The sequence below is a fragment of the Dama dama genome, chromosome 20 (assembly GCF_033118175.1).
Source record: "Dama dama isolate Ldn47 chromosome 20, ASM3311817v1, whole genome shotgun sequence".
Taxonomy (NCBI): domain Eukaryota; kingdom Metazoa; phylum Chordata; class Mammalia; order Artiodactyla; family Cervidae; genus Dama; species Dama dama.
In genome coordinates this window covers 13,577,395-13,587,943 of record NC_083700.1, presented here as the reverse complement: position 1 = coordinate 13,587,943, position 10,549 = coordinate 13,577,395, and the positions used below count along the sequence as shown (strand labels likewise).

General features: G+C 47.9%; 1 protein-coding gene across 1 annotated transcript; it reads right to left on the bottom strand.

Moving 5' to 3' along the window:
- Positions 1 to 9,307: 9,307 nt before the first annotated feature.
- SMIM42 (small integral membrane protein 42) lies at positions 9,308 to 9,520 on the bottom strand. The gene has a single exon (XM_061168408.1). It carries the CDS (start codon positions 9,518 to 9,520, stop codon positions 9,308 to 9,310), a length of 213 nt encoding a protein of 70 aa, XP_061024391.1.
- Between the last annotated feature and the right edge of the window lie 1,029 nt (positions 9,521 to 10,549).

The window sequence follows — 10,549 nt, the reverse complement described above, 5'->3', positions numbered from 1 at the left end:
CAATTCCCACCAGCTCCCAGAGCAGAGCCAAGGGCGCCAGTCGGGACCCCGCCAGGCTCTGGGCGGCTTCTCCTCTAGGGGGCGCAGCAGAGCACCTTGTGTGGGGTCCGCACGGCCCCTGGGGGTCTGGCATGTGGCCTCTCATAGAGCACTAGCTTTGGACGAGGCGCGGGGAGCGCACGGACTGTCCCTGCGTCTGTCATCGCCTAAGAGAGCCACGACACAGTCCAGAGAAGCCTGTGCGCTTCAGCCAGGGCCCGCCGCAGTCCCTCCCGGCTCCGCTGTCCGCCCAGCTGTGGATGAGTAATGGGTCAGCCGGGCTGGGCCGCCCCCTCCCGCTCTTCCACGCCCCCTGCCCGCGTCCCGCCCCCGCCTCCCCTCCACCACACGCAGCGTCTGGAGGTTGCAATACTCGGGGAAGGGTAAGGCCGAGCACAATTTGTCTTTGTGTAATTATCTGTCAGGTACAGCTTGTGAAGCCTCGGCCACCTCCCCCCAACCCTGCAAGAAAATAAATTACACACAGGCACTTGGAGACACGGATGGCACGACGTTGCCCTCCACCCTGCAGCGGACTCATCTCTGGCAGGAACGCGCTGCTCAGGCGAGCCCTGGACTGCTGATACCTGCACTGCGGCCGCCGGACACCCATCCTCCCTCCTCCCGGCCCTGACATGTTTGCTTTCATCTTTTTCAGCCCGAGTGCCTCCCCTGGAGAGAAGGGGAAGATCCATTTGGCCGCTAAGAAGTCATGGATACTGAGAGAGAAGGATAACAAATTCTTAGCCGTTTCTGATAAGAGGAGTTGCAGATGGGAGAATGGCCTGAAAGTTGCCTATAATTTCTAAAATAGACTGTAAGGCAACCACGATGAGTCTCTTTTCATGTGACGGTGCTGGCGGCCAGCGTACAGTCAGCGGATCCGGGCACCATGCTGAGCTCTTTACACACGTTGTTTCATGGAGCTCCGCCAGGAAACCCTATGGAATGGGTGTTTTTTGTCCCCCTGCGGAGATGAGGACTAGGAGACTCAGAGAAGTTGAGTGACCAGCCCTCAGCCACACAGGTGGTTGTGCCTGACTTGAGGCCAAGCTCTTCACTATTATGGGGTGGGGCTCCGCGGAGCTTTAGCCCTTGAAGGCAGAGGGCAGGAGATGGGCTGTTGCTCACTTCTTGTGTGAGCTTCTGTTTCTTCCTCTTTAAAATATGCACAACACGGCCATCCTCTCTGAATTCTTGTAACAGTTAAACGAGATAGCAAGTCTTAGTGTTTGTAGGGGCTGGAGAAAGGAGGTACCTCACTCTCTCGCCCTCTCTCCACTGCCTCTCATGCAGCGAGCTTGGTGCTATGAGCCTGGCTGGACACAGTCCTTGAGGACTCAGAGGAGCACTTGGGGTCAGGGGGCCTGATCCTTTCTGTATGCAGGACTCCACTGGCTGTCTGGTGAAGCTGATGTTCCCAAATGTGTACACTGAAATACCTAAGATTACGAAGGAAGCCAACTGTACTGAAATACTGTTATTGAAAGTTAAAAAAAAAAAAAAAAAAAACACACCAAATTTCTGACAGAGTAATCTACCACTTTCTTTAACAATGCATTCAATAACCAGATCTAGCCGTAGATCTAATAACTGCTGTAATTTCCAAGTTGTGATGAGTGCAAATAATAGTTCAAGAGACCTGCAGCATCTGAGAGAATGTGGAAGCATCTTGACTTCAGTTAGTGACAGGAGCACAGGCACTGCTAATCCTGCTGGGGCTCGTAGTGGAGAAATGCTAAATTCACTTAGAGGTTAGTGAGATGTATCCCCCTCTCCAGTTTGTTCCCAGAACCCATCACCCCCTAAAAATCTATCCATGGACCCCAGGTTAAGAGTAGAAGTGACTGGCTGAAATACATGTTAGTATGAATTACAAAGTACAATTTAGGGGTAGACAACTGGGGAGACAGGCCTTCCCTGGTGGCTCAGACGGTAAAGAATCTGCCTGCAATGTGGGAGACCTGGGTTCAATCCCTGGGTTGGGAAGACGCCCTGGAGAAGGGAATGGTTACTCACCCCAGTATTCTGGCCTGGAGAATTCCATGGACAGAGGAACTTGGCAGGTTACAGTCCTTGGGGTCTCAAAGAGTTGGACACGACTGAGTGACTTTCACTTTACAATGGGGGAGATCAAATGAAGCCTTCCTTCAGACAGAGAGGTCTGACAGTACTTGGACCTTCCTTTGGCTTGTTTTTATACAGGGAATAAAGGTATATTTGGGAATATACAAGGTGTATCTATGAATGAAGCAACCAAGGAGCAGGGTGGTTCAGGGATCTGCTTGAGTGCCCTGAGGAATAAGTGGAAGTTAGCTCAAAGCCTTCAGTGCCCCAGACTCTGACCCCAGGTGACCTCCACCTCACTGTGGCCCCTTTCCCTCTGCCTGCTGTTGCCCGCCTCCACACTGCCCTGTGCCCCCAGCGGCCACCTGGCTCCCGCGGCTCCACGTGGCTCGGGGCTGCACAGCTGTGGGCTCTGAGGAAACTGCCTGGGAGGGTTTGGGCGGGGTGGTAGGAGGGAGTTGGGCTCAGAACTGTGGTGGCAGGTCCTTAAAACTGAAGAGTAAAGCCATTTTGCATTTTAAGAAAAAGTTGCCTGCATTTACTGGAGGTGGAGGAAGTGGGGGCCAGGAGCCCTCAGGCTGGATGAAGTCAGCCTCGCAGAGTGGTTGGTGACAGAGCTGCCCCCATGTCATGTCTGAGATGTGAGATGGAGGTGGTGATTCCTTCACCACCCCAGTCTTCTGAGGCTGCACGGTGGAGAGAATGCAAACCTTGGACCCAGAGGGTCCGGCTGTACCCCTGACTTGCTTTGAGGTCTTGAGCAAGTGATTTCACTTCTTTGGGCCTGTTTTCTAACTATGAAAGAAGATGAATGAGAATGTCTTCCTCTCTGTTCTCAGGAGGAGTTGGGGGAACGTGAGCAAAACCACTTTGTAAGCTATAAAGTGTTACATAGGTGTTAATTCTTTTTTTTTTTTTTTCGTTTTGGTGTTAATTCTTATTAACGGGAAAGTACGGTTCTTCTCAGGTCACATTTGTATGGTTGTCTTCTAGAGCCATCTTATTTGGACTGAGCTTAATTAAATCAGGAGACCCAGAAAACTCTAAGGAACTTGATCTTGCTCGGTCACCGGGCCTTTCTGATCCAAGTCAGGCATATATATATTTTTGGCACACATTAAAAAAGACTTACATATCTATATATATATCATGCATCTGTGTTAAGTCACTTCAGTTGTGTTCTACTCTTTACAACCTGATCGACTACAGCCCACCTGGCTTCTCTGTCCATGGGATTCTCCAGGAAAGAATACTGGAGTGGGTGGCCATGCCCTTCTCCAGGGTATATTCCCAACCCAGGGATGGAACCCATGCCTCTTATGCCACCTGCATTGGCAGGGGGGTTATTTACCACTAGCACCACCTGGATTTACCTATTTGGCTTTTCCTAAGAGAATAAATTATTAAAGAGCTTATAGCATCTCAGGTTTCACAAAGATTCTTTACATCATTCTCCTTCGAGCCTCATAATCCTATGAGATGGGTATGCTTTTTTCTTCTTTACTGATGAGGAAACTGGGGCTCGCTTATACAGGGAATTAGTGGCCAAGTGGGTCCAGCAGTCCATCTTATGACTCCTAGCATTTGCTTTCATTGAAATTAAGACCGGCTTATCATGCCAGCAGTGACAAGTTGGGGACTTTGGGAAGGTCAGGTACACACTGCTATATTTAAAATCGATAACCAACAAAGAGCTACTGTATAGAACATGGAACTCTGCTCAATGTTATGTGCCAGCCTGGATGGGAGGGGAACTTGGGGGAGAGTGGATACATACATATGTGTGGCTGAGTCCCTTCACTGTTCACCTGAATCTACCACAACATTGTTAATCGGGTATACCCCCAAAAAATGTTTTGGGTGTTAAATAAATGAATAAAATGCTAAAAAAAAAAAAAAAAAAAAAAGAGGGTGGGGTTTGGGGAGGTAATACAACTTTTGAAATCTTGACTTGAAAACAGACCACTGGGACTCTTCAGGGTTGTTCTCATATTCTTGGTTTATCATCCCTGTTGCCAGGTCGGCTGCCCTTACTGGTTGTTGAAGAATGTCACAGAGGTTTCAGGGGCTTCCCTTGTGGCTCAGCTGGTAAAGAATCCACCTGCAATGCGGGAAACCTGTGTTCGACACCTGAGTTGGGAAGATCCACTGGAGAAGGGAAAGGCTACCCACTCCAGTATTCTGGCCTGGAGAATTCTATACAGTCCATGGGGTCCCAGAGTCGGACATGACTGAGCAACTTATGACTTTCACTTTTCTGGCAGGTCAGCTCCCCTTACTAGTTGTTGGAAGAATGTCACAGAGGTTTCAGGGAGACACTCTCTGAAGGGAGGCGTTCTCTGAAGTAAATTTTTCTGTTCTGAAAGGGCCAAGCTTCTTTTTTGTCCTGAGAGGGCTCTGCTGTTCTACTTGTGGGGGCGTGCTGCCCTCAGGTGGTGACAGGCGTGAACTACAGCTGCACAAAGGTTTCTGGGCTCTCTCCGTGGCAGAGGCAATCTAGCAGAATTTGTCACTATTTGATGACCTTGGTATGGGGATCTGCCTCAGGCATGCAAGGGGACTTTGTGCCTGCAGAACTGGCTTCCAGTAGCATAGCATCTTCATACTCCACTATGCTTCATCCCCCAGACTCTAGGGTCTCTGAAGTGAAAGTGTGGAAGTGTTAGTCATGGCCGACTCTGCGACCCCCTGGACTGTAGCCCACCAGGCTCCACTGTCTATGGGATTCTCCAGGCAAGAATACTGCAGTGGGTAGCCATTGCCTTCTCCAGGGGATCTTCCTGACCCAGGGATCGAATGTGGGTCTCCCACATTGCAGGCAGATTCTTTACCTTCCCAGAGAAAGCCAAGAGCAGATCTGAGGTGACGTTGGAGAGGCCGTTGTTCAAGAAACACAATATCAGGAGGCCTTGAGCAGACGTTTTGCGTTTTATCTGGAGTACCTTTTTTTAAGTCTCAAACTCTCCTGTGACGTAATATGCCCATTTTGCAGATAAGGAAATGAAGACCTAGAGAGTTTAAATTCCTACTTGTCAAACTTTTTAGTTTCATTATCCTCTAACACTTTTAAGAAGTATGGAGAACCCCAAGGAACTTTTCTTTATGTAGGTTATATTCATCCATGTTTACAATGTTAGAAATTAACACTGAACTTTAGCAAGAACTTATTGATTCATATAAAATAACAACAACAAATTTATGTGTTAACATAGATAAATTTTAGAAAGGAGGAAGAATAGTACTCTTTCACAATTTTGTGAATCTCTTTAACTCTTGACTTACTAGAAGACATGCCATGTGCCCTCTCAAAAGCTCATGAGGGAATGAGAATGAAAAAGGAAAATAAGAATTTACTGTTTCTATGAAAATAGTTCAATCTTTCGATTTCCTGAAAGGGTCTTGGAGGAGCCCCAGGGATCCCAGGATCATACTTTGAGAGCCACTGGCTTAAAGAATTTGCCTGTGGATGCATAGCTAGTGTGAAGCGGTGGAGCTGAGATTTCACCCTATGCTTGTCTGGTCTTACCTGCTCTGGCCTCTCTTCCACACTCACTGTTTCCCTCACTTCCCTCTGGGCATCTGGGGCCTCTTCTGTAAAATCAGAGTAGGGCTCTGGACGGCCTAAGGCCCTTCTGACGGTTCTCAGGGCCAGGTGAATGGGAGGAGGCAGAGGTCCTCATCTCTATGGCCTGCTTTCAGACCAAGTCCTAGGATGTTCAAGTCTCTGGATTCCACTCTTCCTTAAAAACTATTGAGCAGAGAAAGGTTTGCAAAAGGGCATTTCAAGTGGAAGGAATAGAATGAGCAAAGTCACAGAAACAGGAAAGTACAAGAAATTTCGTAAAGTTCTGTTACTCAGCTGGCATTTTAACTGGTCTTCTTACTCAGTCTCTCTCTCCTCCCATTTGCCTGATGCAATGACTATGTCAGAGTAATCTTGTTTAATGTTTATTTCACTTGTCACTCCCCTCGTCAAAAACCTTCACTGGGTCCCCCTTAGTTGAAATCCAGCTCTCTTGTCTGGCCTTCAAGGCCCATTCCCATTGCCTGGTACTCTACTCTAGACCTGATTTCCCATTGTTTCCCTTCATGCATTGTTTGGTTGACTCACTGTCTCTTATGTCTATCACATGCTCCTTTGCACTCCTAAATCCAAGCCATATATTTTCCTAACAATTCCCCTGCTTCAGGGAGCCCCTCACCCCCAACTGATTTAGCCCACAGGGGTTCCCCAGGCTTCAGAATGCTTAAAGCATTCCATTAGTACCCCATCCCTGGCCTTTCTCAGAAACTGCCTGGCACTGTGATTGAGGAAGCCCTCAGTCACAACTGGCTCAGAAACTCCCTGCAAAAGGGAGCAATGTCTTATCTTTTTCCACCACCTTTCCCCTCTGGTTCTCATTACCCACAAGGAAAGATTGAGGGCAGGAGGAGAAGGGGGTGACAGAGAATGAGATGGCTGGATGGAATCATCGACAATAGACATGAGTTTGAGCAGATTCTGGGAGATACTGAATGACAGGGAAACCTGGCATGCTGCAGTCCATGGGGTCGCAAAGAGTTGGACATGAGCGACAGAACACCACCACTACCACCTCCTACAAGATGCACTGTGGTGGCTGCTATCTGTTGACTTCATCCCTACAAATGCAGGACCTGGAGTTGCAGACAGACCTCTCTGAAGGTGCTGGGGAGAAGCCAGAGGAGGTGACAACAGAGGAAGATGCAGGGCACAATATCACTCACGCCAGTGGCAATGTGGAGCAGAGAGACTTCTGACAGGGAAGGAAGAGATGCCTCTGAGCAGGAGATGTCTTATTCCTCAATGAATGCAGGAGGCAGCGGGGAGAGGAAAGATAATCTGGCCCTGCTGTGAGACATTGGATAGAGAATCAGCCTCTCTGTTTAGGAGTTGAGCCTCACTCAACTTCCCACCTGTGGGCATAATGTCCTTTTCATAGTGTAATTAAGCAGAAGAGAGATACTGCTAAGAGCCAGCACATAATTGATGCAAAAAATTTATGAAATTTCTAGCCCAGGAGATCTGGATAAGAGATTCCTATTATCGTAAATAACCTGACTATCGTCTCTTAGGGACTAACTTTCCAACTCTCATAAGGTGAAGGAGAGGCTCGCCCAGCCTAAGGGTTGCCGCAGGGGCCAGGTTTGCTGACTCTCTGCTGCCATCAGGTGGCCATAAGCTCACAATGCAGTCCGATTGATTTGTCTGCAAGCATCCAAATTTGGATAAAGCGGAAGAGATTTGGGTGCGTGAGAAGTTTGGGGAGGGACGAGATCATGGAGGGCAGAAGAAAATGGGAGGAGGGTGACTTCGGGTCCCCGGGGAGCATGGAGTGACCTGGCCCAGGAGTCTCGTAATCAGGCACAACGCTGTTAATTCAAGGAACTTTAGAGAACGGACCCATCCCCGTCACGATCATCCTGACTAGCATTGCCCCCTGGGGTGGTGAGATCCAGTCCCGCCAAAGCTCTCCAGCTCCATGTGGTTCCGTTTTCGCGCTCCAGAATCACCGTCTTTCTGGCCCATTATTACAACAGTCCTGCTGATACAGGCCTTTGCACAAGCTGACCTCTGTCTAGAAGGCCATGCCCCTCCACCCACACCCGTCAGTGTCTAGATTCCGCTCGCTCCTCAGTTCTTAGCTCAGCCGTGACTTCCTCAGGTAGACCTTCCCCAGTCCACGTCAGTTTCCTGGGACACACGCTCTCACAAAGCCATGTTCTCTTCGGAGCGCTGTTCTCAGTTGATAATGAAGCGTGCATCCCTGTGAGCAGTGGGTCAGCATCCATCTAGCGCTGCTGTGTAGGCGCTCCTATCCCGACCTCGCAGGTCCGGAGCCTGATACACATCAAGAGCTCAGTCACCCTCTGCTGGATGAATAAAGGCATTGCGGGATAGGAGAGGGAGATCTGGAGGCAGTGAGGCGTGGTGAGGGGCTTTCTGCCAACTCTGAGGCATGACCGACCTTTCCCGGACCGTCCCTTCCCCCCAAAGAGATGCGCACCGCATTTCCCACTCCATCCTACCTCACCCCCACCTACTTCCCGAGCAGGCAAGGTGGACTGAGAAATGTGATAGTCATCTTGGAGGGAAGGCGAGCTGCCTCTATCCAGGGTCCGCTCTACCAGAGGGGAGAGGGACACGGCTTCCTTGGCCACGAGGCCTTGGGTCCTCTTGCGGGCCACCTGCAGTCAGTCTCTGCTGAGTTGGTCAGCCCCCAAGACACACACCATCACTGCCAGGCCCTGGAGGAAGCAGGTGTGAGGGAGGCGCATGTGAGCTCCCCTTGGCTCTGGTAGGGTAGTAACCTCTCCTCAGCAACCGGTGAGCAAGCTCCTTCATTTCTATGGGTTAAACTGAAAGGGAATGAATGACCCATGGTTGAGATTCAAAGTACCCAACCCAGAAAGCGGGGGTTGTGTACTCAAGCCTAGTTTTCTGAGGGTATGGATTTTCAAAACATTGTGGCTTTAATTTAGATTTCATTTGAAAAGGAAGTTAATGTGTTCCAAATTCAGAAAAGAGTCTTAAAAATCAAACAAAATTATGGTTTTAGAATATGCTATTTTAAAAATTTGCCAACCCACAATGTTGGAGGATGGGGAAGAAAACAGAAATAGTACTTGGTGCTTCAATTATTTTTTGAGAGGAAATACTCTTTATTCCCAGAATTAGGTGAGGAGGAGGGAGAATTTTACCTAGAATTCAAGGTAGGTGAGACTTTCAAGGATCTTCTGGAACTGAGCTTCCACTATGGTTTCATTGTAGAGTTTGAGATGCTATGAGTTTCCAAAAATTTCAATATCCCAGAGTCAACACATATCCAATTTTAAAAACTTGGGCTTTGTAAGTGATTTTTAATCCTCCATGTGTTTTTTCCTTTCATCTGTTAATGCAAAAATCAAAAGCCATTTATAATTTCAGTCTGGAAAGATTCACAGAGAGAAGACATTTAAACTCAGGAGTTGCAGAAGACAAAGAACAGCAGAATGAATGTGAATTATAGCAGAAGTGGTCATAGAGGAGGGAAGTGAGGCCAAGCGGAGCATCTGGCATGGGGGATGAAGTGCCTGAAGCACTTCTTTCCCACGCTCTACCTTTAAGACAGCTCCTACGTGGGCCGCCTCTTGGCCTCCAGGTGTTCACCTCCATGGAGTCTCCACCAAGAACGATAGGTCTTCATGCCAGCAGTGTCGCCTCCTTTCTTTGGTCTGGTTCTCTGTTCTTGTTGCCTTTGTCTTTGGTTACCTTCCAGACTAGGATAAGTAGAGTGACCAGAGTCATCAGGAGTGTAAAGAAGAAGAGGACTTTGACCAGGTAAACAGGATCAGATATGGTAGAGGTCAGCGTATGCTTGTCCCATAAGAAGGCTGGAAGCTGCGGGGAAGACATAGGTTTCTCCAAGACCGCTGAGAGATGTGGTAGAAGCAGACTGCCCACACGACCGAGAAAACACGAGGAGAGCTGGTCTTGTCCTCTGTAATAGCTTAGGAACGAGTGTCAAACGGTTGAACTTGTGGCTCGCATGGGGCCATTTTCCTTCCGATGTAGCTGAACAGGCAGATCAGTTTGCTCAGCAAGGTTGAACAACTGCTTCCAAAGCAAACACAGGCCTGACGTGTAGTTCAGCTGACAAGACTTCTGGGTGGCAGGCGGGGCTTCTGAGGCTTTGTGATGTCACTTGAGGATAAGGCAAGGGTCTGACAGAAGGTTCCTGTCTAGAATGCTCCGTCCTCTGGGCACCCCCTCCCTTCATATCCGGCCTCCAGAGTGAAATGGGAGCTCCCTAAGTGCCTGTGAAGTTGCCCCTTCAATCCTCTTTTATTTAAAAAATTTTCATTTTGAAATTATTTTAGATATGTAGGGATTTACAAAGATAATACAGAGAGGTTCCATATATCCTTCATCCAGGGTTCCCCAGGGTCCCCAAGTGCCTAATCTGTGTAACTATAGTACAAAATCAAAACCAGTAAATGGACTTAGAAACAAATGTGTGCATATAGTATATGTGTGCATATAGTATATGTATAGGCATTTTATCATGCAAGTAGATTCAACCCTGAAATTAAGATACAGAATGATTCCATCACCATGGAGATCTATTGGTGTTCACATTGTCATTTGGAGATGAGTGTAGAAAACTCATCTCCCTATAAGTCCCTTTACCACCTCCATTTACAATATAATTTTATTAAATATTTCTTCTACATTCTTTGAAATTAACATTTGGACAGTGTTATACTTTTCACTTTAATTTTCAAATGTAATTTAGAAAACACAAGAGGAGAAGGGAAGTATTATTTTTACCCAAATTACTCTTTTTGGATAATTGACTCAACTTGGGTCATTTATATTGTTCGATCTTCAAGTTCATTGTTCATTGATTCTTTTCCTCCTTCCCTTCCATTCTGCTGTTGAGCT

Coding starts and splice junctions, on each gene's coding strand:
- SMIM42 (XM_061168408.1), bottom strand. CDS start 9,520: ATGTCTTCCCCGCAGCTTCCAGCCTTCTTATGGGACAAGCATACGCTG.